This window comes from Podarcis bocagei (assembly GCF_964188305.1).
Source record: "Podarcis bocagei genome assembly, chromosome: 7".
Lineage (NCBI taxonomy): Eukaryota > Metazoa > Chordata > Lepidosauria > Squamata > Lacertidae > Podarcis > Podarcis bocagei.
Genome location: NC_138132.1, coordinates 1,757,268 through 1,785,103, shown reverse-complemented (window position 1 = coordinate 1,785,103; position 27,836 = coordinate 1,757,268). Strand labels below are relative to the sequence as shown.

Here is a 27,836-nt window from a genome sequence, read left to right as displayed (position 1 = left end):
AGGGGGGGGACTGGTAGGATGAGACGCTCCTAAGGTGGGATGGAGTGGAAGCCCAGCAAGCAAACACCAGACCTCTTTTTCTCCTCTTTATTAGAAAACCTTTGATGCCAAATATATTAAAGAAGGGGTAGTGGAATGAAGGGGTCATATGCATGCTCAGTTCTGGTGGCATCTGGCTTCTCTGAAGGCTGGAGGTGTATCTTCTCTGGCCTTCTGCTGGACACTGGCTTGTTCATGATCAAGCAGAGTCTGTGGCAGCAAAATGTTCTGCAGAAAAGGCCCCCCGGAATTCCAGATGTTGCCACGTCTAGGGAGGGAATGTGGCTGGGTGGAACCAGTGGCGTAGCGTGGGTTGTCAGCACCCGGGGCAAGGCAAGTAATTTGTGCCCCCTAACCCGTGGATTTGCGCCCCCTAACCCGTGGATTTGCGTCCCCTAACCCTAACCCCCAGATGTTGCGCCCGGTGCAGCCGGCCCCCCCTGCACCCCCCACGCTACGCCACTGGGTGGAACACAGCAACGGAAGAGCACAGGTTGCCAGAATTACCGCCTAAGGTCCTGTGTTTCAAAATGCAGCTGCCTGCGATCTACGGAACTCCTAGCCTCAGGGTGAGGTACGCAGACACACTGAACTTAATGGGGATGTCTAACCGAGGTTCCTTGACTTCTGTGACTCTGGAAGAAAGGCGGTGTGCACATCATACATTTAAAGCACACCAAACAAAGGAATCCTGGGTATAGCCGTTTGTCAAGGGTGCTGGGAACTGTAGTTCTGTGAGATGCATACTACGGTTCCCAGGATTCTTAGGAGGGAGGGAATGTGCCGCAAACGTATGGGGCATACGTAGTTGGGTACAAGTTCCTCCTTTTTTAAGAACAGTTAAATAAATGGAGGAGGATAGGCCTAACAGTGAATATTTGTGTTAACAACTAATAATTGAACACTTGGGGGGGGGGTATTCTCTCTCCTTTTCACCAGGTGCTACAGCCCACCTCCGACCAGATACAGCCGGGCACTGCACTGCAGGAACAGATTCTGGAACCCGCTGGAGGAAGAGCCTGTGGAACTCCCAGAGACAACTTTCTTCTCTCCATGCATTGTGAAGAGTCCACGCCGCTCAGCACTCCCTGCCTTCTAAGTGGGTGGTGGCCCACTGTAGGTGAGCATGAGGTGGAAGGATCTGGCGTAGCGGTTCTGCTGGAGGCAGGAGAGCTCCGACGAGAGCTCCGACGGGTACAGAGGAAAGGGGCTGGCCAGGAACAGCAGCAGCAGCAGCAGGATGGCGCTGAGGATCATCACCGTCCTGTTCCATATGGAGGGGAGTCTGGGGGGCTTCTGGGTTCGGAGGCAGGAGATGAGCGAAGGCTCTTGTAGGCTGGATCTGGAAGGAGAAGCAAATGGTTCAGATTCGTAAATCTGGTGGTTGGGACACTTCTTTGAATAAATAATAATAATAATAATAATAATAATAATAATAATAATAATAATATTTTCTTTATATTCCAGCCTCCCAGCCAAAGCTGGGCTCAGAGAGGCTAACAACAGTAAAATAATACAGCATTCTTTATGGACTTAGGTAAAGGGACCCCCTGACTCTGGGGTTGCGGCGCTCTATAGGCTGAGGGAGCTGGCATTTGTCCGCAGAAAGCTTCCGGGTCATGTGGCCAGCATAACTAAGCTGCTTCTGGCGAACCAGAAATGCCGTTTTCCTCCCCTCCGCAGTGGTACCTATTTATCTACTTGCACTTGACATGCTTTCGAACTGCTAGGTTGGCAGGAGCTGGGACCGAACAACGGGAACTCACCCCGTCGTGGGGATTTGAACTGCCAACCTTCTGATCGGCAAGCCCTAGGCTCAGTGGTTTGACCACAGCGCCACCCGAGTCCCTATACTACATTCTTGTTATTGTATATTACATTAAAGGTAAAGGGACCCCTGACCATTAGGTCCAGTCGTGACCGACTCTGGGGTTGCAGCGCTCATCTAGCATTATTGGTCGAGGAAGCTGGCTTACAGCTTCCGGGTCATGTGGCCAGCAGGACTAAGCCGCTTCTGGCGAAGCAGAGCAGCGCATGGAAATACCGATAACCATCCCACCAGAGCGGTACCTGTTTATCTACTTGCACTGGTATGCTTTCAAACTGCTAGGCTGGCAGGAGCTGGGACAGAGCAACGGGAGCTCACCCCGTTTGTGGGGATTCGAACCCCCAGCCTTCTGATCAGGAAGCCCAAGAGGCTCAGTGGTTTAGACCACAGTGCCACTCACATCTTTATGGACTTACAGGACCTCAAAAGGTCACTTCCACAGCAGTGTCAGAGGTCTCCTCCCACAGCCCTCTGTGGCCTCTCAGGGTTGGAGCCGTCAGAATCATAGCAGACTTGGCTCCAAGGCCGAACAGCTGCCCAGCAGAGAGATGTCTATGTCAAATTGGAAGGAAGCTCGCTTACCCCTGCTCAATGGTGATTGCGATTTCTGCTGGCCGGGAGTTGAGGTGCTCCTTCTTGCAGATCTATGAAAACAGGCGCAGAGAGTGAAAAGGAAAAGTAGGCAATAAACGAATAGAAAATTAGTTTTTGTTGGTGGCGAGAGAGATTGGGGGCCATTGTTGGTTTGCCTTCATTTACAGTGGTGCCTTGGTTCTCAAACTTAATCCGTTGCAGAAGTCCGTTCCAAAACCAAGGTGTGCTTTCCCATAGAAAGCGATGCAAAGCAGATCAATGCATTCCAGGCTTTTTAAAAAAACCTCTAAAACAGCAATTTAACATGGATTTTACTATCTAACGAGACCACTGATCCATAAAATGAAAGCAATAAACAATGTACTGCAGTCACACACAATCAATCAATCAGCAGCTGAACCGGGTTCCGCACAGTCACAAAAAAGAGCTGCAAAAATAAAAACGCAAAATAAATAGCAAAAACAGACAGACCTCAGCGTAATATTCAAAAAGGAAGTGTGGCACTCAAATCTGCAGGGTAACACTCAAAACAGAGCACGTTTGACTTCCAAAAAAGGTTCACAAATCAGAACACTTCCGGGTTAGCAGTGTTTGCGTTTCGAGTTGTTTGAGTACCAAGGCGTTTGAGAACCAAGACACCACTGTATTATGTTCCCACAGAGGACCTTAAGGCCACAAATGACAACATCTTGGAGGTCGCAAGGTGGTTAGATTGGTCTCAACTAGGCCAGGGCCTTTTCAGTACTGGCCCCGACTTGGTGGAACTCTCTGTCCCAAGAGACCAGGGCCCTGCGGGACTTGACATCTTTCCGCAGGGCCTGCAAGACAGAGCTGTTCCGCCTGGCCTTTGGTTTGGACTGACCCTTCTGTTTCCCTCCCCTTATGGTTTTGATCTATGGGCTACTTTTAAAATGAGGCTGCATTTTAAATTGCATTTTAACCTGTATTTTAAATTGTTTTTTTTCTTTTCCTATTATGTTTTTACTGTAATTTTACTGGTGTTAGCCGCCCTGAGCCCGGCTCTGGCTGGGGAGGGTGGGGTATAAATAAAAATATTTTATTTTTATTATTATTATTATTATTATTATTATTATTATTATTATTATTATTATTGCAAGGAGATGCCACCAGGGCTAAAGTCTGGTAGGAAGCACAAGCTCCTAAATCCAGAGGGGTGGAAGTGGCTGGAGGTTGTCCAGTGTTACCCAAAGAAAGCACTCTGCACATGCTCAGAAGTGCATTCCTTACAGCTTCAGGATCTCCAACCATTCCTTTCTCGGTTGCAGCCCAAGGCAGTGAAGCCACAAAGATCCAGGGATTCGTTTCCCAGGGTTCCCAACCTATCAGCTGCTTACCTGCTCAACGTTGCTGGCTGGGGTTGGCCGAGTTTTCTTTTTCGCCCGTTGCTGTGACTTCTGCCTCTTGGGTCGTTTCCCGCTTGCCTGGGATTGCGCTGGGAATTGCAGATTGAGGACACGTAGGGAGACAGGCCCACAAGCCCCAGTGACCTGCAGAGTGGACCGTAAGATTATAAGGTGCTGCCCTCTAGGGAGCCAGATCATTGGTCCATCTAGTTCAGTGTTGGCTACACTGGCTGGCAGCAGCAGGATTTATTGCCCAGGACTGGACCTGGGACCTTCCTCTGTTATTTGGAGCACCTGCTTGGCATGCAGAAGGCATTGGGGTCCATCCCTGGCATCTCCAGGTAGGGCCAAGATGGGAAAGGCTAAAACCCTGGACAGCCACTGACCCTCAGAGTACACCAATATTTCTCAAACCTGAGTCCCCGGTTGTTGTTGGACTACAACTCCCATCATCCCTAGCTAGTGGGATGAGTGGTCAGGGATGATGGGAGTGTTGACATGCAGAGGGGCCGGGAGGCCAGCTGGCAAGCCCAGCTCAGACATTTCCTTCCATCGGCCCGTGCTCTGGTGTAAATCAGCGACCCAAACTTCAAAAGCCAGGGCACGCAAATAGCAGAGTGAGGCCACTGGGCCCATCACCTCCTGGCAAATAGAAGGGGAAGAAATGGAGGCAGTGAGAGATTTGACTTTCTTGGGCTCCATGATCACTGCAGATGGTGACAGCAGTCACAAAATTAAAAGATGCCTGCTTCTTGGGAGAAAAGCAATGACAAACCTAGACAGCATCTTAAAAAGCAGAGACATCACCTTGCCGACAAAGGTCCATATAGTAAAAGCCATGGTTTTCCATGGTGATGTATGGAAGTGAGAGCTGGACCATCAAGAAGGCTGATCGCCGAAGAATGGATGCTTTTGAATTCTGGTGCTGGAGGAGACTCTTGAGAGTCCCATGGACTGCAAGAAGATCCAACCTCTCCATTCTGAAGGAAATTCGCCCTGAGTGCTCACTGGAAGGACAGATCCTGAAGCTGAGGCTCCAAGACTTTAGCCACCTCATGAGAAGTCTCCCTGGAAAAGACCCTGATGTTGGGAAAGATGGAGGGCACAAAGAGAAGGGGATGACAGAGGACGAGATGGTGGGACAGTGTTCTTGAAGCTACAAACATGAGTCTGACCAAACTGCGGGAGGCAGTGGAAGACAGGAGTGCCTGGCGTGCTCTGGTCCAGGGGGTCACGAAGAGTCAGACACAACTAAACAACAACAACAACAACAACTGTGCACACAGAAGTAGGCATGAGGCGTAAGTCATGCTACAGCTACAGATTTATTGAACATAAATCAGAACAAAGAAACATGTCGTCTCGGAGAGAACAGCAAAAGCAAAAGCAAAAGCTATACACAAAACGGAAGTTCCCAGCATACTGTGCTGGAAAGTAAACAGACATGGAACATGCAACATGCAACCATCTCATGTCTCTTCCTTAAGGTGGAACGGAATTGTCACCAGGGAGTAGTGGACTCGAGTTTGAGAAACACTGGTGTACACCATCTTTCCTCGACCTGGTGCCCCCCTCTCCAGATGTTTTGGACTACAACTCCCATCAGCCCATAGCCAGCCCAGTTACGGGAGTTGCCGTCCCAAGAGCTTGGAGGGCGCCAAGTTGGAGGAGCCTGGTGCAGAGAAGGCACAGCCAGATGGAGCAGGAGATTCCTGCCCCCAATATATACGTTCTCTACTGTCAGGAAAAAGCACCAAGGCAAAAGCCAGCTCCAGATGGCTGGAATGCAAAGCAGGATGTTATGTTTTGCAGATGTACTGTTGGAGAAAAGGTGGAGCCTATTCTCTGTACTGAGCACCGGATGTTAGCTCAGAGTGTCATGTGACCTGTACTGGAAGTACAGGGGAGGAGTTGAGTCTCTTCTGATGGAGTCTGAAGGGAACAGACGCATTTCTATGTGCTGCTGAGTGACAGGAATAAAACATGTAAAAAGGACCCCTGACTGTCTCATTTCCCCTCCCTGGGGGAATGCAGGGAGGGAGAGAGAAGAGGAAAGCAGAGGGTGTGTTCTTTCTCACGACTAATGAGAAGAATCGCCGGGTTTGTTTACCTAGCCTGCCGGCAGTCGCAGACGGATGGTAAACACAGTATCTCGCTAAATTGCCTCGGGGGAGGCCAGGTACCTCTGCCTGTGAGCGAAGATACTAACATATCTCTACAACCCAAGATGTTCTAGCCCTGCTCCATCGGAAGAACTTACTTGTTCCACCTCCAGCTTCCCTTCCATCTTCTCCCGGCAGCTCTGGCCCAGCCAAGTCTCAATCCGTTCGGGGTCAAATCCCATTGGTTCTGCTTGGCGGGGGCTCCCTTTCTCTGGTGGCCCATTTTGGGGGTGCTGACGTCCCTGGAGCTCCCACGAGTGTGACGTTCCTACCAGAGAAGGCAGCAAGAACATCAGATCAGGGAGGGAATCCTGTCCCTAAAGTGGAACTCTAGTTTCCAGATTAGATGGTCACAGAGCGCTGGCAAACAAGAAGGAAACGGACATTTGTTTCTCATTTGCTTGCGGGCAGGTTATACGGCACTGAGCATCAATCCTGAGTTGCTTGTATGGTGGTTATAGGTCTTCCGTTAACCCATGGGTAGGCAAACTAAGGCCCAGGGGCCGGATCCAGCCCAATCGCCTTCTCAATCCGGCCCGTGGACGGTCCGGGAATCAGCATGTTTTTACATGAGTAGAATGTGTCCTTTTATTTAAAACGCACCTCTGGGTTATTTGTGGGGCATAGGAATTCATTCATTTTTTCCCTTCAAGCCCCCCACAAGGTCTGAGGGACTGTAGACCGGGCCCCTGCTGAAAAATGTTGCTGACCCCTGGACTTTAACCAATAATTTATCCACACTTTTAGCACATTTTCCCCATCACTTTCCTAACTGCGTAAATTAATAACAACAACAATAAATTATACTCCGACTTTTCCCCTGACAGGATTCAAGTCAGCTTAGAGATAAAAACAAGAACCACTAAAAACACAGTAAAAACAATAATTAAGAAACAATTGTGGTCATTTTCACACCAGAGTGCTTTCATATACTATAAGTGGGCAAAAATCTAAATTTCCAGTACGTGATTGACTCAGTCTCGCAAAATGCTGGCAATCTGGAGGGAGCCGCCTGTGCCAGACTTTACACACCTGCTGAAAACTTTTCTATTCTGCCAAGTCTGTGCTGGCAATTAAGAGCACATCTTTCAAAATAATCATGTGGTTTCTGATTTTGACTTTCCATATGGTTTTTCCAATTTGTATGGTTTTATGTCCTCTTGTTGTAAACTGTTTTGATTTTGTTTTAATGAAATAACAGCATGAAAATACTTTTACAAATACGTTCCAGGGACGATTCAGCTTATTAAACCAGCATCTCCTCTAAGAAGACCCTGGGAGATCAAATGCAAGGACTTACCAGAACTGCACCTTTTTATTTCCTGGTCTGTGACGGAGGAACTGAATTGATCCCACTCCACTTGGAAGCCATTCTGCACCTGCAAGAAAGGAGGGGAAAGATGGGGCCAGTTATGAAACCACAAGGAAAGCTATTAAATTGGCAAGAAGAAGGGCAAGATTTTGGGGTGGGGGAATCGGCCATTCTGAAAACCAGATGGGGTAGGGGTAGGGGTTACGTGGCATGGGGTGAACATGGTTAATCTGTGGAACTCTCTCCCACTGGAGACAGTGATGGCCACGAGTTCAGATGGCTTTAAAAGACAATTGGGCAAATTCGTGGAGGAGAAGTCTTATCAATGGCCACTAGCCAGGATGGTTATTGCTCACCCTCCACATTCAGAGGCAGCTTCTGGGTACCAGTTTCTGGAAACCACCAGACAGGAGAGTTGCTCTCGCACTCAGGTCCCGCTTGTGGGTTTCCCAGAAGAGACATCTGGTTGGCTCTTATGGCCTTCAGCAGCGTGGCACCCTCTAGATGTTTTGGACTACAACTCCCATCAGCCCCAGCTACGAAGCAGTAACTGGCCCAAGGTCACCCGGTGAGCTTGGTGACTGAGTGGGGATTCGAACCCTGCTCTCCCAGGTCCTAGTCCACGCATGGCCACTGTGAGAAGAGGGTGCTGGACTAGATCTAGCAGGCCAGCTTAAAACACCCTTTTGTTGCTGTATATATCTATTTTAGGCAGAAAAGTGAAGCCTCCATATTCCTGCTCTCTCCTCCTACCAAGCCCTGGGAGTAAGACCTCTTCCACCCACCCACCCCAGCCATTCCCAAATGCTTACAGAAAAGTCTTCTTGGCTGCCGCATCTCAAAGGCAAGGAACGGGATGCACAGACAGAAGGCCTGCACTTCCGGCGAGGTTCTTCCCATTGGCCCATACCTGCCGGAGAACAAAACAGGAGAAAGGAATCCAGCTGCTGCCCAATCTATCAGTGACCACATCAGAATATCTGCTTCTGTTTCCTTTAAAAAGTCAACTTCCAGCCCTTATGAGCCTTCCCCAGCTTGGCACCCTCCAGATGTTTAGGACTACAACTCCCATCAGCCCCAGCTACGAGGCAGTAACGGGCCCAAGGTCTGTGACTGAGTGGGGATTCAAACCCTGCTGTCCCAGGCCCTAGCCCAGGCATGGCCAAACTTGGCCCTCCAGATGTTTTGGGACTACAACTCCCATCGTCCCTAGCTAACAGGGCCAGTGGTCAGGGGTGATGGGAACTGTAGTTCTGAAACAGCTGGAGGGCCAAGATTGGCCATGCCTGTCCTAGCCCAACAGCCTAACCACAGTGCCTCTTCTGCGATGGAAGACTCATAGAGCTGAAGGTGCTGTTTGATGGCTGTAAAAGGTAAAGGGACCCCTGACCACTTGGTCCAGTCGTGGCCGACTCTGGGGTTGCAGCGCTCATCTCGCTTTACTGGCCGAGGGAGCCGGCGTACAGCTTCCGGGTCATGTGGCCAGCATGACTAAGCCGCTTCTGGCGAACCAGAGCAGCGCACGGAAACGCCGTTTACCTTCCCGCCGGAGGGGTATCTATTTATCTACTTGCACTTTGACGTACGTCGCGGGGATTCAAACCGCCGACCTTCTGATCGGCAAGCCCTAGGCTCTGTGGTTTAGACCACAGCGCCACTCCTGTCCCTGTTTGATGGGTGTAGGTGCTCTGAATCTCTGAAACCAATGATGGGGGTGGAGACGATGGTAATGATGATGATGATGATGATGATGATGATGATGATAGTAACAACAACAAAAAATTATTTCTTCTACCCCTCCCATCACACTGGGTTGCCCCGGACACTCTGGGAGGCATCCAACAAAAATACAGCATCAAAAATTAAAAGCTTCCAACGACAGGGCTGCCTTCAGATATAGTCTAAACGTTGTGTAGTTGTTTATCTCCTTGACATCTGGTGGGAGGGCGTTCCACAGGGCGGGCGCCACCACAGAGAAGGCCCTCTGCCTGGTTCCCTGTAACCTCGCTTCTCGCAGGGAGGGAACCACCAGAAGGCCCTGGACCTCAGTGTCCGGGCTGAACGATGGGGGTGGAGACGCTCTTTCAGGTATACAGGACTGAGACCGTTCAGGGCTTTAAAGCTCTACACTTTGAATTGTGCTTGGAAACGTCCTGGGAGCCAATGTAGGTCTTTCAAGACCGGTGTTATATGGTCTTGGCAGCCGCTCCCAGTCACCAGTCTAGCTGCCGCATTCTGGATTAGTTGCGGTTTCCGGGTCACCTTCAAAGGGAGCCCCACGTAGAGCGCATTGCGGTAGTCCAAGCGGGAGATAACCAGAGCATGCACCACTCTGGCGAGACAGCCTGTGGGCAGGGAGGGTCTCATCCTGCGTACCAGATGGGCCCTTGTTCCTGTGTCATGACCAGCTCCATACCCACAAAGCGGGGGGCCCTCCCTCCCTCCCAGGCCATGCCTACCTGTGATGGCGCTGGAGTATGAGGAATCCTCTTCGTCATGCGACGTAGATCCCCCTATATCCACAGAAGGATCCCACTCCAGATCCATGTTTGCCTCCACAGCGGGAGCTGGCTGCCTGCGGTGCAGAGAGGGGTTCTTTGGGGTCGACTGGCGCATGGGGGCAGCAGGAGGCTGGGGCAGCCCATCCAGGGATTCTTCCGCCAGGGACTCAGACTCCAAATCGCTGTCCCGGTCAGACAGCCACTCGTCCTCAAAGACCTGGGGGCAAGGTAGGAGAGAAAGAGTGAGCTCTGCAGACGTGGAAGAGTTATCGTCCACTTAAAGAAATCTCTTTTTTTTAATAAATATTTATTAAAGTTTTCACAATATTACATAATGAAAAAGAAAAAAGAAAAAATACAAAATAAAAAACAGTTAAAAACAATTCCATCTTTTTGTCACTTTTCTTTCATTTACTTGTTTCCCAGACCTCCTCATACCTCCCTTTTTTGTATTCCAGTTCAATTTATTAGTTCAGCAATTCCTTTCCCTCCTTATTTTATCCTGATCTTAATATATTATATCATTAAATTTTTACCTGTTAAAAATCCAATTTTTTCATATTCTTTTCACTTAAAGAAATCTCAGGCAGTAAACTCACTGCACCTTCAATGCCCATTTGCAACACATCCTTTCCCTAGAAGAATTCTGAGCGCTGTCGTTTTCCCGTCACAGAGTTACAATTCCCAGCTTAGCCCAGGATTCTTTGAGGGGAAGAACGAGCTTTGCATGTGCTTTCAAGATATAGTGCCGTGGGTTCCTAAAGAGATGTCCAAGAATGAACCTGGAGATATGCTCTGCAAATATGCTCTGCCCTTGAGCAGTGCCCTTCACTTGCAAGGGGCTGGATTCTGCACCCTCGTAGCAGTTTCTGTCCAATTTCTGTCATGCAATTCAGACGTGCAACTCATCATTTGATGGACATAGCCTGCTGGAACTGGCCAAGGGCCCATTGTGGCATTTGCCCTCCTAGGTGGGTCACAAGGAAAGGGTTAAATGGGTGTGCAGTGATTGGCCAGTGGGAACCCAAGGGGAGGAGTTAGAGTGGGAGTTGTTGGGAAGTCAGTTGGGAGTTGGAAGAGGGAGGATAAGTCTGTGGGTTGGTTGAGTTTTGATGTGAGAGAGTGAGAGAAACTGATAGGAGGAGTCAGAGAGACAGTTGGGATAATCGGTTAAGAGTTATTAGGAAGGTATAGGCTGGTACAGGAACTAAGATTAAGAAACTGACAAGAAAAATTATCTGAAACCATAAACTTGCTAAGGCTTATAAAATAAACTGGATTATTTGTTTTAATGTTAACAGCTGTCAGGACTCAGTGTGTACCCGAGAGAAACGGGTTGGTGGCAGCGCGGAAGTGATCATAGTGGTGGCACAGGGATCAATAGACCGTCCGGGGACCCTGTGTGATCGCCACACCCATCTAGTCCAGCAGCCTGTTCTCTCAGTGGCCAACCAGACGGCCATCGTGGGAAACCCTCAAGGAGGATTCGAACACAGAGCAGCTCTCCCTTCCAGCTGTGCAGGAAGGGCATAAAAATCATGGCTAGTAGCCCACTCCTCCCTGAATTTGTCCAATCCTCTTTTAAAGCCAGCCAAGTGGGTGGCCATGGCTGCTTCCTGTGGCAGCGAGTTCCGCAGATTAACCCTGAACTTTGCAAACGAACTCTTTTATTTTTCAACATTCAACCTCACTGATGTCCATGAATTCTCACCTAATGCAAGAGGGAGAAAACCTTTACTCCATCCACTTCCTCCATGCCCTGCAAAATTTTATAAACTATCATGTCACCTCCTGCCTTTTCTCAAAACTAGAGAAAACCTGCAGCCGTCGAGCAATGAATATATCTACATGGGGCTCTACGTGGGGCTCCCTTTGAAGGTGACCCGGAAACTACAACTACTCCAGAATGCGGCAGCTAGACTGGTGACTGGGAAAGGGCCGCAGAGACCACATAACACCGGTCCTGAAAGACCTACATTGGCTCCCAGTACGTTTCCGGGCACAATGCAAAGTGTTGGTGCTGACCTTGAAAGCCCTAAACAGCCTCGGCCCAGTAGACCTGAAGAAGCATCTCCACCCCCATCGTTCAGCCCGGACACTGAGGTCCAGCGCCGAGGGCCTTCTGGTGGTTCCCTCGCTGCGAGAAGTAAGGTTACAGGGAACCAGGCAGAGGGCCTTCTCAGTGGTGGCACCCACCCTGTGGAACGCCCTCCCATCAGATGTCAATAAACAACCATCTGATGTTTAGAAGACATCTGAAGGCAGCTGTGTTTAGGGAAGCTTTTAAAGTTTGATGTATTACTGTATTTTAATTGGTGGCTGGGAAAGCCTAGCCAGATGGGCAGGGTACAAATAATAAATTATTATTATTACGATATACGTGTGAGCTTAATCTAATCCTAATCTGCGGCTCGCCTTCTCCAATGCCTTGATTGGCGTATCAGACTCCCTCTCCCTCTTCCTGAGCAAGGGAGACCCCCGTTACTCACCAGCCGCATGCTGACCAGTCGTCCCTGGAAGCGGAAGACTCTGCGGAAGACCTCCTGGCAGAAGCAGCTCAGGTCCTGCAGCTCCTCCTCCAAGACCTCCGCGTCCTCAGGCTGGCTCTTCTGGATCAGAGCTTCCCCGTGCACCAGCAGGTGGTCCACGCGGTCTGCATTGGCCTGCACGTCTTGCTGGAATGCCTGGACGTCAGGAAAGAGAGAGGCAAAGGGCTTATCCCTCAACTGGTTTTGGACTACAATTCCCATCATCGTCCCTAGCTAGTAGGACCAGTGGTCAGGGATGATAGGAGGCAGTGACTGCCATCAACCTGGATGGCTTTAGATGTGTATTTCCATCTGTTTTTCGTTTACTGCCAATTTTAATTTTTTAAAAATACAGTATTTTAACTTGCTGTTTTATTTTTTATACATTTTTATTAATTTTTTAACATATCAATTCCAACAGTCATACAACATAACTTCTCGTCTTATAGAATATTTTTAGACTTCCGTCAACACCTCTGATGATTTTCCGTTCTTTATCACTTATTCTGCATTTCTTAATTTCATATTACCTTTAATTGCCCTTAACTAATAATTCTCCTCATTATCTTCTTTGCAATATTTCAAATAATTCACCTTACAAAACTTCTTGCAAACCTACTAGCGTAAACTGTTCATCACAACTGCTTTTCAAATAGTCCCTAAATTTACTCCAGTCTTCTGAGAATTGCTGGTCCCGCAGGTTTCAAATCCTTCCTGTTAATTTATCTAATTCTGCATAGTCCATCAATTTCATCCCCCATTCTTCTTTCGTCAGTAGTTCTTCTTGCTGTTTTCAACTGTTTTTACTGAATAAAAAAATTCCTTCCTGTAGCACCTTAAAGACCAACTAAGTTAGTTCTTGGTATAAGCTTTCGTGTGCATGCACACTTCTTCAGATACACTGTTTTTACTGATAATTCTATGGTCCCCCCCCCCATTTGTAAACTTTTGCTTTTTTAAGAAATCAAGCAAAATTTATGTCTTTTATGTTGTTTATGTTTGCTATAAATTTGAAAAACCAATAATTTTTTTTGGGGGGGGAAGAAAGAAATCAAGCAAAATATAAATTTTTATTCGGTGCTTTTTTCTGGGGGTATTCAAAGGTATGCAGTACCAACATCTCCCCCCCCCCCAATGTTTAAATTGTGGCACTTCCTGTAACAACTTCGTGGCGAGTACCAGCACTTTAAAAAACCAAATAGCACTGAAATTATTATGAAATAAGATAAATTTCTGAGCTTTTGCTGGACACTATCCATGCATGGATTTTTAAAATTTTTATTTGCAAGAACATTGAGGTGTCCAGAAATGTTTTCCTCAGCAAATGTCCCCCTGCTCAAGATGCCAGGTCCTGAGCTGAGATACCAGACTCCAGAAGCGTTTGGTGAATCCCTGGAGAAACGTGTAGCCTTGTGGGAAAACGGCAAGAGTGCAAATAATAATAATTTATTATTTGTACCCCGCCCATCTGGCTGGGTTTCCCCAGCCACTCTGGGCGGTTTCCAACAAAGATGAAAGATACACTAAAATGTCACATAAATAATAATAATAATAATTCAGAGCAGCGCACGGAAATGCCGTTTACCTTCCCGCCGGAGTGGTACCTATTTATCTACTTGCAGTGTGACGTGCTTTCGAACTGCTAGGTTGGCAGGAGCTGCGACAGAGCAACGGGAGCTCACCCTGTTGCGGGGATTTGAACTGCCGACCTTCTGATCGGCAAGTCCTAAACTCTGTGGTTTAACCCACAGCGCCACCCGCGTCCCATGGCGAGTACCATCCCTTAAAAAAACAAACACTGAAATTAATAAGATAAATCTCTGAGCTTTTGCTGGACACTATCCATGCATGGATTATTAATTTTTTTGCAAGAACATTGAGGTGTCCAGAAACGTTTTCCTCAGCAAATGTCCCCCTGCTCAAGATGCCAGGTCCTGAGCTGAGACACCAGACTCCAGATGTGTTTGGTGAATCACGTTTCCCTGGGGAAACGTGTAGCCTTGTGGGAAAACTGCAAGAGTGCAAATTCTTGATTCCCCCCCTTCCTCAGCTTTTTCCCTACCTGCAGCTGTATCATTTTCTCCAGCGACGTCCCTCCGGAGAAGTGCTCCACGTCGGTGAGTCGGAGGTCCAGCTCCACAAGCCAAACCCGGATGGTCTCTTTCTCCAGCTCAAACTTTTCCCACTGGTTCACAAAATGCTGGCAGGGGGAAGGAAGGGAAAGAGCCTATCAAACGCCGCCCTTTATTCACAGAGCTAAGAGATACCTGGACAATATTGTAGGAGGAACATCTGCCCTGAAGCAGCTATTCAAAAATGGCCTAGGTTATACCTGTGGAATCGTATGATGCATGATCCACAGCACTGGGTCATAATAATAATAATAATAATAATAATAATAATAATAATAATAATAATAATAATAATAAATTTTATTTATACCCCGGCCAGGGCCGCTGCCCTCCCCGGCCAGAGCCGGGCTCAGGGCGGCTAATACCGGTAAAATTACAATATAAACATATATATTGGGGGGGGCGGGGACATATATAATGGGGGGGCGGGGACACGCAATTTAAAATACAGGTTTAAATGCCACTTAAAATGCAGCCTCATTTTAATAGTAGCCCATAGATCAAAACCATAAGGGGAGGGAAACATAAGGGTCAGACTGAGTCCAAAACAAAGGCCAGGCGGAACAGCTCTGTCTTGCCTGCCCTGCGGAAAGGTGTCAAGTCCTGCAGGGCCCTAGTCTCTTGTGACAGAGCGTTCCACCAGATCGGGGCCACGGCCAAAAAGGCCCTGGCTCTGGTTGAGGCCAGCCTAACCTCCCTGTGGCCCGGGATCTCCAAGACCGTAAGGTCCTCCGTGGGACATACCAGGAGAGGTGGTCCCGTAGGTACGGGGGTCCTAGGCCGCATCTGTGGCCGCCTTTGCAGAGCCACAGTCCCAGGGTTTGAATGTGGCCTTCGAGACCTCTCTATGTGGCCCCCAGGACCCTTCCCAAGACACACACCCCTCATTGGTCCCATTTTCCTTGGGTGGAATAATATATCCTTGAGCTCTGGCAACGGAGGGAGGAGAGAGACAGGTGTTTGTGAATGTGCATAGGAGAGCCATAGCTCAGCAGTCGGGTGTCTGCCTTGTAAGCGGAAGGTTCAGTCTGTGGCGTCTCCAGACAGGGCTGCCTAAAATCCTGCAGAGCCGCTGCCAGTCAGTGTACACAGTACTGAGTTAGATGGAGCAAAGATCTGACAGCTTCCTGTGTTCCTGAACCAGCCCAGTGTATAAAGTTAAAATTCAGGTTTGCTGCTCCACAGACCACTGGCATGTGGCCCTCGAAAGGTTATTGTTATGTACTGAGTTGAATAGGATCCAAAATGCAGCAGTCTGATTGGTCCTAGAACAATAGGATCCAGAAGGCAGCAGTCAGATTGGTCCACACCAGCCACCCAATCCAACTCCAGGTGGAAGTGAATCCGCAACCTGATTGGCCTACGGGAGAATCCCTGAATTAGCCAATCACGTGGGGCCCATTGTGTAAATAATGCATATAAAGCAGACATTCTGGGGGAACTTCCATTCCTCCTCACCACTATGAGCTGAATAAAGAGCATGAAATCCACTCTCGACTCCGAGTATATTTCAGTTATCCTGGAGGGAATGTGGACCTCAAGGTGACTGTGGACCTCCAAGGTCCAGCGCCCACCAGGACCCACCTTCAGCCTCTTGCAAATGGCAGCCGTCCGAGCCTGCAGGTCGTCCCAGCGCTGGTTGATCTCTTGCACCATGGGCCGGAGCTGTGGGCCGATGGCCCCGCTCCTCACCAGCTGATGGTATCGCCTGTTTAAGGATTCCAGAGGAAGCAGCTTGTCTGACACTTGTCTTTGTAGCACCTGAAAAGGAGCCATGAAAAATGCCAGCAGGGATGTTGCAGGAATTTATGTATAGGTTGGGGGGGGGGTTGCCCCTCCAGCAGATATCATGCACATGCAGCCCACTACCAGAATCAGCACAATCACTTTTGTGACTTTTGTGCTTTGTCCCCACAAAACACCCGTCATAAGTGATGCTACAATGTCAATTAACGCACCACTGCAAAATTAAGCGAGTCCCAGAACCGTCTCCATTTTAGCAATTCAACCTGCTGGCTGGCAGTCCAGATGCCTTGCTTTGAGCGCTATGAATTTCTGAGCGCGCCGTTCTCATCTTTCCGTTCCTCTCTGTCGTGCACATACACGCACACAAGGTGACCTGGATTGCTGCGGCTTCAAAAGTTGTTAATTCACACAGAAGTGTCGGTGGGGAAGAGAACAAAGGCACATTCTCTCTCCCACTGGCTCCCCTCAGAAAGGTGGCCGATCCTTCCTAAATGCCTCATTTGTTCGCTCATTTGTTATTTTTGGCCCCTCGCTGCTCCTTTAAGATAAAAGGGCTGGCGAATCCCAAGCTATCAAATGCGTACCTGGCAAGGGAAGCTCTGTAACTGCAGCTTCAGGGCTGCGTAAGACACAGAGTACACTTAAAACACTCGGATTCCCCTGAATAATCCCAGTAACTGCAATTCACAGTGCTAAAATTCCCAGCGTTCTTTGGGGGGAAGCAGTGTGCTTTAATATGCAAAAGCCTTTGACTGTGTCGACCACAGCAAACTATGGCAAGTTCTCAAAGAAATGGGAGTGCCTGATCACCTCATCTGTCTCCTGAGAAATCTCTATGTGGGACAAGGAGCTACAGTTAGAACTGGATATGGAACAACTGATTGGTTCAAAATTCGGAAAGGAGTACGGCAAGGCTGTATATTGTCTCCCTGCTTATTTAACTTATATGCAGAATACATCATGCGAAAGGCTGGTCTGGATGAATCCCATGCTGGAATTAAGATTGCCGGAAGAAATATCAACAACCTCAGATATGCAGATGACACAACTTTGGTGGCAGAAAGTGAGGAGGAATTAAAGAACCTTTTAATGAGGGTGAAAGAGGAGAGCGCAAAATATGGTCTGAAGCTCAACATCAAAAAAAACGAAGATCATGGCCACTGGGCCCATCACCTCCTGGCAAATAGAAGGGGAAAAAATGGAGGCAGTGAGAGATTTTACTTTCTTGGGCTCCATGATCAGTGCAGATGGTGACAGCAGACACGAAATTAAAAGACGCCTGCTCCTTGGGAGAAAGGCGATGGCAAACCTAGACAGCATCTTAAAATGCAGAGACATCACCTTGCCAACAAAGGTCTGTCTAGTTCAAGCTCTGGTTTTCCCAGTAGTGATGTATGGAAGTGAGAGCTGGACCATAAAGAAGGCTGATCGACGAAGAATTGATGCTTTTGAATTCTGGTGCTGGAGGAGACTCTGGAGAGTCCCATGGACTGCAAGAAGATCAAACCTCTCCATTCTGAAGGAAATCAGCCCTGAGTGCTGACTGGAAGGACAGATCCTGAAGCTGAGGCTCCAAGACTTTGGCCACCTCAGGAGAAGAGAAGACTCCCTGGAAAAGACCCTGATGTTGGGAAAGATGGAGGGCACAAGGAGAAGGGGACGACAGAGGACGAGATGGTGGGACAGTGTTCTTGATAATAATAATAATAATAATAATAATAATAATAATAATAATAATAATAATAATATCTTTATTGTCATTGCCCCCTCTCAGGGACAACGAAATTACTTGGCTGCTCCATCCACCCAGGTAGGGCACTCCACACAAAATCAAAACAACTATAAAAACACTAATTAAAACAATACAGTATAATACAGCAAGGAAGATTAGATGACTTTCAAAGTCCAGGCTTCCCATTCAGGGCCGAGATCGCTCTGGGGAAGAAGCTGTTCTTAAGACGGCTCCATAGGCGCCGACTCCATGGGGCCTGAGGGGGCCCGAGCCCCCTCAAAAATTCGTTTGGGGGGCTCCGCCCCCCCAATAATCTCGGGCGCCCCTCCAGCAGAGCGCCACCGCCGCCCCTCCCCCAGCCCAAAATGCACAGGGTCGGGCTGCATGCCTCCTGCCCTCCCTCCCGAGCAAAAGCTCCACCCAATTTCCTTCGGAGCTGATTAATAGGCGCAGCACACTCTCCCCTATTCGCTCACGAGGAGGCGGCGCCACTTTATCTGCATATTCATGAGCTTATTTATTATTCATGAGCTTTTGCGGGCTCCCCCAATATTTTTTATAAGTCGGCGCCCCTGGACGGCTTGTTCTTGTCTTCATCGTCCTGTATCTCCATCCCGACAGCAGGAGCTCGAAGAGACAGTGACCAGGATGCGATGGATCTTTTACTATGTCCAGTGCCTTCCTATGGCACCTTGTGGCATAAATCTGCTCTAAGGAGGAGAGTGGGCAGCCAACAATGCTCTCTGCTGCCTTAACAACCCTGCACAACCCCATCCTGTCCTGGGCAGTACAGCTTCCGTACCACACAGAAGCCATAAGTGAGCACGCTCTCAATGGCACAGTGATAGACGGCAAGCAGCAGTTTCTGCGGAAGATGGTTTTTCCTTAGTATTCTCAAAAGGTACAGTCTCTGCTGCGCCTTCTTCACAAGCCCCCTTGTGTTGACACTCCAGGACAGATCCTCTTGTAATTCAATGAAGCTACCAGCATGAGTCTGACCAAACTGTGGGAGGCAGTGGAAGACAGGAGTGCCTGGCGTGCTCTGGTCCAGGGGGTCACGAAGAGGCAGACACAACTAAACAACTAAACAACAACAAAATTCCCAGTGTTCTTTAGGGGGAATCAGTGTGCTTTAAAGGGCATGGTGTGTATGCAAAGCAAGGGCCAGACAACCCGGCCCTCAGGAGGTCCCTCCTTACCTTGAACCTTTGCAGCTCTTTCTTGGAAATGGCATAGGACACCTGAGAAGAGTTTGGAGAGGCGGCCATCAGTTCGGCAGCCCACAGCCAGTCCTGGAAGCGGAAGAGCAAGTCTTGGAAGGCTTTCTGGAGTTGCCATGCCTGCTCCTCTCTGGTACAGGGAGAGGAATCGATCCGTCAATACACGAAACCAAGGCAGACTATGGGAAGAAGAACTACCCCACCAACCACCTGCCAGAACTCCCATCTTGAATTTAAAAACATTTATACAGGGCGAGTCTTTTAAAAGAGACTCACCCTGTATACTCTGTATCCACGGGGCCCCTTTTAAAGGACTCACCCTGTAAATAGCTTAATTTTTAAAAAAAACACCTCTAACTGTTATTTCAATTACTGTGGGAGGGAGTTCCACAGGTTAACTCTGTGTCAATCTTCCAACATTCAGCTTCGTTGCACGTTAAACCTCTTCTCTGTCCATTTTCTCTATCCTGCCATGCATAATATTATGAAATTCTGTCCTGTCACCTCCTGCTCTCCTTTTCTCTAAACTAAAAATATCCAAACACTGCAACCATTCTTCATATGGTGGTTGGACTAGATGACCCTCAAAGTCCCTATGTATTATTTCAATTACTATGTACTTTTTAAAACATTTTTTGTGTGGCAACAGGCCTTTGCAGCCGTTTAAATGTTGATTGATCAGTCTCCTGAGTGATTATCTGTTTCCCCACCTGCACTTTATATTTAAAGCACCACAACACCACTTTAAATTGTCATTGCTTCCCCCAAAGAAATCTGGGAACCGTATTTTGTAAAAAAAACATTGTTTTAATTCAAAGATTTTTTCATGAGTAACAGAAGTACATTCAGTGCCTCTGCTTTCAAGTCGTAGAGTCCTTCATACAGTTCAGCTACGTTCAGTTTTGAGACATTATTATTAGGGGTAGTATGAGTTTGAGGGAGAGAGAGAGGTGGAGGGAATAAAAATGGGAGGAGTTGTAAATTTTCATTCTTTTTCGTAATAATACGTGAGCGGAGCTATAGGTATCTTGGTTTTGCTGTAGTTTGTTCAGGATGCTGAGAGTTCTTACGAGATGCCCTATTCCCTTCCCAGCAATAAACCCCTCTCCACAGGGAACTCTGGGAATTGTAGTTCTGGGAGGGGGCTCTCCGAACAATGCTCAGCATCCTGAACAAACTACACTTCCCAACATTCCCAGCCACAATTCCCACAACTGTTCAAAGTGGTATCATTGTGCTTTGAATGTGCGGTGTGCAGGTGGCCTGTATTTTTTCATTATCTCAAAACTCCATTTTGCATTTCGCACTCCTTCCTTGATACACTTTACAATACGGTGGTACAGAAATACTGGTCTGCCCCGCAGAGGACCTTAAGGTCCCTGAACAACCATAGTTTAGAGGCCCTGAGGAAGTCAGACTATCCTCCCCCAGGGCCAGGGCCTTCTCAGTGATGGCTCCCACCTGGTGGAATGCTCTGTCCCAGGAGACCAGGGTCCTGCAGGATTTAACCTCCTTCCGCCGGGCCTGTAAGACAGAGCTATTCCACCTGGCCTTTAATTTGAATTCAGGCTGATCTTTTATTTCCCTTCTCTTCCCTCCCCCTCCCATTTATATGAAGATTCCCCGCTCTGAGATCCCACAGCTAGTTCTCCCCTGGCCTCCTCGCTGGCCCAAATAGGACTAACTTAGCCAGGTAGCCCTGGTGATCATCTAATGTTTATTGGATGGATTTCCCCCCCTAAATTGATTTCTGAATTCTGAATTTATTGTTATTCACGTTTCATGCTGTTTTTTGTTGCATCAATTAAGTGTTTTAAATTTGTTGTTCACCGCCCTGAGCCCAGTTTTCTGAACCGGGAAGGGCGGGGCATAAATAAAAAATTATTTTTTATTATTATTATAAAGAAATAAATGTTAAGTTTGCTTCCAGGTGGGCAAGGAAACCTCTTTCGAGGGGCTGTGGGTCTTCACCCAAAGGCCTAGCCTAGTGCGCTAACCAAAAACAGGGAGATTTATTCAAGAGCTCACCTGATGCATTTTTCCACGGACACCGTGGATAGGTCGCAAGCAGCCATCTCTGGCACCGGTTGCTCTCCACGGAGCGTGGCACATCCGTGCCAGTTGCTGAAATCAAGGGGCATTTCCTGCCTCCAGCCAATTCTCTGCATCCCCAGCCCAGAGTTTTGGTGTGATGGCTTCAGCTGACTATCTCTGTGGCAGAGGATGCGTCAGCCCCGTCCTAGAATTTGCAGACGGCGCGGGAAACAATGAATGCCACATGGCGGCCCGTCGGTTCGTGGAGCGAGTTCAGGATCTGCCCGCCAACTCTGTCTGAGAAGGAGCACAGTTAAATTTTAGAGAACGAAAGGAAAAGAGAGAAATTAGCCGTTGCAGATCAACATCTATCTGAAGAAAAGACAAAGGGGTCAAATCCAATTTCTGACAGGCTTAGCCCAGGGGTGGGGGAGCCGCAAGATAGGACTCTGGGCATGTGCAGAGTGCATTTACCTAAGCATCACCACGCTAAGAAATAAAAACTCTGAGGGTGAGGGCAAAGGCCTATTTATTGCAGAGAGATAAAATTCAGACACTGCAAAGAGTAACCTTCCTCATCCAAGTTTCCTTCTCCTTTAGTTTATCGCTTAGGTAGCCAAGTTCATAACGATATATCTGCTTCTAAGCAAATAAACACAGGGAGGTTTATTGCCCAGGGAACCCATTAATTAGTATTATTTTAAAGTCTGCTGAGAATTTCCCGCATCACCTACTGTGCACCATCAGTGATATAAAAGGAGATCAGTAACAGAGGCTCATGCAGTCCAGATTGGAAAATTTTCAGATGAGATTGATGGAAGTGAAGAAATTGTATAAAATGTTAAAATATGCTTAATTACTGTTGAAAATGATATGTTGAAAATTAACAAAAAAATTATATATATATATAAAAAGAACTAGATGATTCTAGTCCCTTCCAACTCTACGATTCTCCACTCCACCCCCATTTTGATCATTTTGGTCGCCCTTTTCTGAGCTTTTGCCAACTAGACAATATCCCTTTGAGCAGAACTCTGCAAAGCACAGCAAAAATGGCAATCAAGGCAGGAAGAAGAGCAGAAAAAGAAATGTCAGGTTTAGCAAGAAAGCTGCAAAGCCAGATTACACACACACACACACACACACACACACACACACACACACACTTCTTCTGTGGTGGTTTTCACAATTAACGTATACTGCTTTGAGGTGCTGGATTGAGGGCGGGAGGGATGGCATTTCAAACTGGCATCCAAGAAAGAAAGAAAGAAAGAAAGAAAGAAAGAAAGAAAGAAAGAAAGAAAGAAAGAAAGAAAGAAAGAAAAGGACACAGTCCTTTTGTTAGAAGGAAAAGACCAAGTGGGTTTTGTTGCGAAGGAAGCAATTTAGCCAATATTCGCAAGAGGCAGGAAAATCACTGTCTGAGCAGAGGCTGTTAAAAGAAAAGAAAAGGAGGGGGAACGATAGAAGCATAGAATTGGGGAGTTGAAAAGGGAACCCAAATGGTTATTTGGTCCAACACCCTGCAGTGCAGGAATCACAGCTGAAGAATCCCTGACAGATGGCCTAGCCAGGATTTTTGTTTGGGGGGGGGGCAGGCCTTTTGTTAGCAGAACGTTTCCAAGCACAATTCAAAGTGTTGGCGCTGACCTTTAAAGCCCTAAACGGCCTCGGTCCAGTAGACCTGAAGGAGTGTCTCCACCCCCATTGTTCTGCCCGGACGCTGAGGTCCAGCTCCGAGGGCCTTCTGGTGGTTCCCTCATTGCGAGAAGCAAAGCTACAGGGAACCAGGCAGAGGGCCTTCTTGGTAGCGGCGCCCGCCCTGTGGAACACCCTCCCACCAGATGTCAAGGAAATAAACAACTACCTGACAGTTAGAAGACATCTGAAGGCAGCCCTGTTTAGGGAAGCTTTTAATGTTTGATGCATTACTGTATTTTAATACTTTGTTGGAAGCTGCCCAGAGTGGCTGGGGATACCCAACCAGATGGGTGGGGTATGAATAATAAATTATATTCTATTCTAACCTCCGTTAGCTATGTATTTTTATTTATTTTTATTGATTTAAGGGGGCAGCTGCCCCCCTTTGGCTACGCCCATGCCCCCCAACCTCTGTTTAAAAGTCTGCAATGAAAGAGGGTCCACCACTATCCATGGAGACAGTCCTTTCCATGTAAAAGCTCAAAATTTAGCTCTTCAGCAACAGGATACCTCCTTTACTGACTCCTCTTAGGAGAAATGATCCTCATTTATCCCTACAAACAACTTTGTTTATGATAACGCACACTGAGTCTCCTCTGCCTGCCCACCAAATATATAATTGCATCACAGGAAGATGCCTTATGGTAAGTCAGATCACGGGTCCATCTAGCTCACTGCTGCCTGCACTGGCTGGTAGCAGCTCTCCAGGATTTCAGAGGTGGCGCATCCCCATGCAAAGCTCTTCCACTGAGCTACAGCTCATCTGCAAATTAAAAGGTAGGCTTTGGGTCCAGGGCTTAATTTGAAGTGAGGTGCTTCGCAGCTCAGACTCAGAAGTTGTTTTTCACGGAGGGAGAGCTTTGCCCCAGAAGTAGGCACGCAACGATAACAAAGCACATAGCCTCTGAGCATGCAAAGAATGAATTTCCCTTGCTGCTGCAGAACTGCAGCTTCCCCACTTGTGACTCGGTCAGCAGAGCAAGGGACTCTTAATCTCAGGGTCCCGCTTTGGGCCAAAGATTCCTGCATTGCAGGGGGGTTGGACTAGATGACCCCTGGCAGTACTTTTTCCAACTCTATGATTACTATGATTCAATAACAATAACAATAACAATAATTTATTATTTATACCCCGCCACTCTGGGCGGCTTCCAACAGAATATTAAAATACAATAATCTATTAAACATTAAAAGCTTCCCGAAACAGGGCTGCCTTCAGATGTCTTCTAAAAGTCTGGTACTTGTTTTTCTCTTTGACATCTGGTGGGAGGGTTTTCCACAGGGCGGGCGCCACCACTGAGAAGGCCCTCTGCTTGGTTCCCTGTAACTTGGCTTCTCGCAGTGAGGGAACTGCCAGAGGACCTTCGGAGCTGGAACTCGGTGTCCAGGCAGAATGATGGGGGTGGAGACGCTCATTCAGATATACTGGACTGAGGCTATTTAGGGCTTTCAAGGTCAACACCAACACTTTGAATTGTGCTTGGAAATGTCCTGAGAGCCAATGTAGGTCTTTCAAGACTGGTGTTGTATGGTCTCGGTGGCCACTCCCAGTCCCCAGTCTAGCTGCCGCATTCTGGATTAGTTGCAGTTTCCAGGTCACCTTCAAAGGTAGCCCCACGTAGAGCGCATTGCAGTAGTCCAAGCGAGAGATAACCAGAGCTTGCACCACACTGGCAAGACAGTCTGTGGGCAGGGAGGGTCTCATCCTGCATACCAGCCTGAGGTCTGCCATTGTCAGATAGGTTTGAGATCACCCTGGCCGCTCCCTCTCTCTTTAGGCCTGCCCAAAATTTAATACAACATAGGAATCTTCCCTATATAGATCCAGACAATTGGTCCAACTAGCTCAGTCTTGTCTACTGGCAGCTGCTCTTCAGGGCTTGAGACTGGGGTTCTCTCTCTGCCCTACCTGGGGATGCTGCTAAGTGTTGAACCTGGGACATTCTGCATGCATTATGCTTGATAGCACTGAGCTACAGCCATTGCTCTCAACAAAAACAGGAAGCTACAACATCAACCCATCAGGGATGCCCAACACATCTGAAAACCAGGCTCCGTAAATTTCTCCTAATCTTTAGTAAGAAAGAAAGAAGATACTTTGCCCATTCTCAAAGGTACTTTTGTCCTTATGATTAGCTCTGGGGAAAAAAATAATAACAAAAATTAAGCTCCACCTGGCTCTCTTTTCCTTCCAAAAGGCTACAGGTATGGTTGGGAACAATGCCAGCCTCCTTCCCTTTTATGCTCAGGCCAGAAGATGCCCCCCTCTCTGTGCCCTGCCTTATCAGCCCTTGTGACTTTTTCAAATATTGCAAATATTCTCACTGCAGCTAAAACAAACACCGTGTTTCCCTGATGGCCCTTGCAGAATTATTGCGGCACCAAAGCAAGCACAGCGGCAGCTTCCCTTGGGTCGTCTGCGGCGTCCCCTGCCAATAGACTTGGCAAACACGTATCGGTGTACGCAGAGGTTTGCTTGGCTTCTCTTTTGGCACGTAGCTGAGGGCATGCACCTTGCAAACGGGCTGGCCAGGGCGCTCCAGCCAGGGATCTGTTATCCAGAGTTTGTGGGGTGCAACAGTAAACAGGACAGTGGCTCTAAGCATACACAGAATTCATTCTTTCCCCCACAGGTGTCCATGCCTGCCTGGGATCAGGGAGCACAGAATCCGTGCCAAAAGCTGTGGTCTCTAGGTAGATCGGAGGCATCTCGTTTTCCAAAATTGAGCGTCCAAGCTACTGAAGGTGCCAGAGGAAATATATGGTTTGATTAGCCAGAGTGAGAAAAAGGCATTCCTCAAAGTTGAAACGGCACCACAGACACACAGGCAGGGCACTCTTTTCAAATATAGGGCTTTGGTCCAGCTAGCTTAGTGTTGTCTACACTGACCGCAAGCAGCTCTTCAGGGTTTCAGAGTGTCTCTGGACAATGTTTTGCTGTGGGACCCAGGGTTCTTCTGCATGAAAACTTTTGCACATGGTGCTGTTGCCGTCAAAATGCCAGCCTGCATTCCTCATCCACCTTTAATCTTGATGCAACCTTTCTGGTGAAAATCCGCTCCTATAAAAATAAACCTCTTGCCAAAATGACTTTGCAAACTATCCCCAGTAACGGTGTGCCTTGTCGATCCCATAATTTAGCAGCAAGAGAGAGTGTGCCACACCTGCAGGACTGCTGTCTGCGATTTCACATAGGTCAAACAGCCACCAAGAAGTCCAACAAACATATTGTTCTAGCATATTGGAGTGACATTTTGATTTCCCAAGATGGAACAGGCTGTGTCTCTCTGCCTCACGCCATCATTGTAGTTTTCCAAACTGGTCCCAGTCCCCTCACTAGGCACAGTAGTTAGATACACCCCCAATATTTGAATGTTTTCAAATGGCAGAAATTGATCAAAGGTTTGGGTTTTGTCTGTTTCTCCAGACCTACACAAACCTCCAGTACTATGGCTCAGCTTTAGAAACTGCTTTCAGGAACGCCAGCATGCCAATACCTGAGACAGTGAGATAGCCCACAAGCATGCACAGAGTGTGATTCATTTGCCATTGAGTAAACACTGCCTCTCTATAATTATCTGGCATTTTGAGAAGCGTGCTCCCCCCCCCAAAAAAAAAATAAACTGAAGGAACTGCAAGAAGCAAATAATTTAATACCCAAAATTTAATAAAACACAAATTGCTGCTCCTTTATTATTTTCATTGCCTATTTACTCTTAATGCACTGAAACCAAAACAGCCCCAAATGTGCTCTTAAGGTGCCATCCTACTAGCCGAATTTGGACTCCTTAATAAACTACATTTCACATCATCCAATCCAGCAATTTAGGCTGCAATCCTCACCCCGCTTCCCTGAGAGGTGAGAGCAAGCTGCGTTGAATTCAACAGGATTTCCTTCCAAGTAGACGCGGCTGGGCTTGCACTGTAAGACTGCAGTCTGACATCATGCAAACCGAGACTGAAACGCTGCCAAGTTTTATGGCACTTCACTCTCACCCTGACAGCAATTTAAGGAGCAGGTAGAAGGTTTCACTTCACGCCGGGGGCCAATAAGCCTCAGCCTGGAAAGCTGGCACGGGCAGGTGGCGACTTACCTGAACTGCCTTTCTAAAGAGTCACGCAAAGCAGCCCAGCTTCGTGTGGCTCAGCGATCCCCGCCAGATCGAAACCCAGTGTCTGCGGGAAGCTTGGAGTCGACAGCCTGACCTTTTGCATTTCTCCCGCGCGCCTGTCAATCATTAAACAGGTGTCCTAGCGCGGTTGCCACATCACCCACAGCGGGGAGCGCGCAAGAGGCGCAGCTGACTCCATCCTTTCCTCTGCAGGGCGCGCACACCTTGATGGATGGAGACCTAGAAGCGACGCGGTGAGAAAGGGGATGGACTTTGCAAGCGAAGGGTTGAAAAGGGCAACCCCAAACCTCTGCCGCTCCTCCTCCTACTTCCGCCCTCCCTCAACAGGTGAGCTGTGTTCTCTCTCTCTGGAGATACCTGCACAAAGAGAAACCAGGAGCAGGGAGGGTTGCCAGGTAATTTGATTCTCCAACGGTAACACGGGTGTGTGGAGAGGGAGCCCAACCCATCGGTGCACTCCCTCGGACAGGCCAGGTGCTTCTTCTCCCTTTGCAACGAACAAAAAATAAAGCACACACTCTGCACCGTGCAAACAAGGGCTGCAGTGACCAAGGAAGAGGCGAGAGAGAGAGGGAATAAAGTACATCTTCACGCAGCAATAAGGAGAAATGGTGGCGTTCTCTCCCCACTCATGTGAATGGCTGTACAAAGAAGATTAGGCAAATTTGTGGAGGAGGAAGCTATCAATGACTGCCAAGGGACCTGCCTAAGCTAGATGGCTTTCAGGCAAAATTTCTAAGATCTCTGCTGCAGGTACCCAACTGTGCCCCCAACTCCATGTGTCTGTTAGAAGCTGGTGAAAGCCTAACA

At 48.0% G+C, this 27,836-nt stretch overlaps 1 protein-coding gene across 2 annotated transcripts; it reads right to left on the bottom strand.

The window, feature by feature from the left end:
* Window positions 1-879: 879 nt before the first annotated feature.
* SYNE4 (spectrin repeat containing nuclear envelope family member 4) lies at window positions 880-27,836 on the bottom strand. 2 transcript variants are annotated; one of them, XM_081200369.1, is made up of 13 exons: window positions 26,988-27,836; window positions 21,187-21,489; window positions 19,138-19,288; window positions 16,045-16,221; window positions 14,391-14,528; window positions 12,290-12,484; window positions 9,759-10,017; window positions 8,112-8,209; window positions 7,288-7,366; window positions 6,086-6,255; window positions 3,817-3,969; window positions 2,450-2,511; window positions 880-1,381 (listed from the first exon to the last, which is right to left on the bottom strand). In XM_081200369.1, the coding sequence occupies exons 2-13, from the start codon at window positions 21,324-21,326 to the stop codon at window positions 1,135-1,137; spliced, it is 1,869 nt and encodes a 622-aa protein (XP_081056495.1). In that variant the 5' UTR covers window positions 21,327-21,489; window positions 26,988-27,836; the 3' UTR covers window positions 880-1,134. The 2 variants fall into 2 exon arrangements, with proteins under 2 accessions (XP_081056495.1, XP_081056496.1); XM_081200370.1 differs by lacking the exon at window positions 3,817-3,969.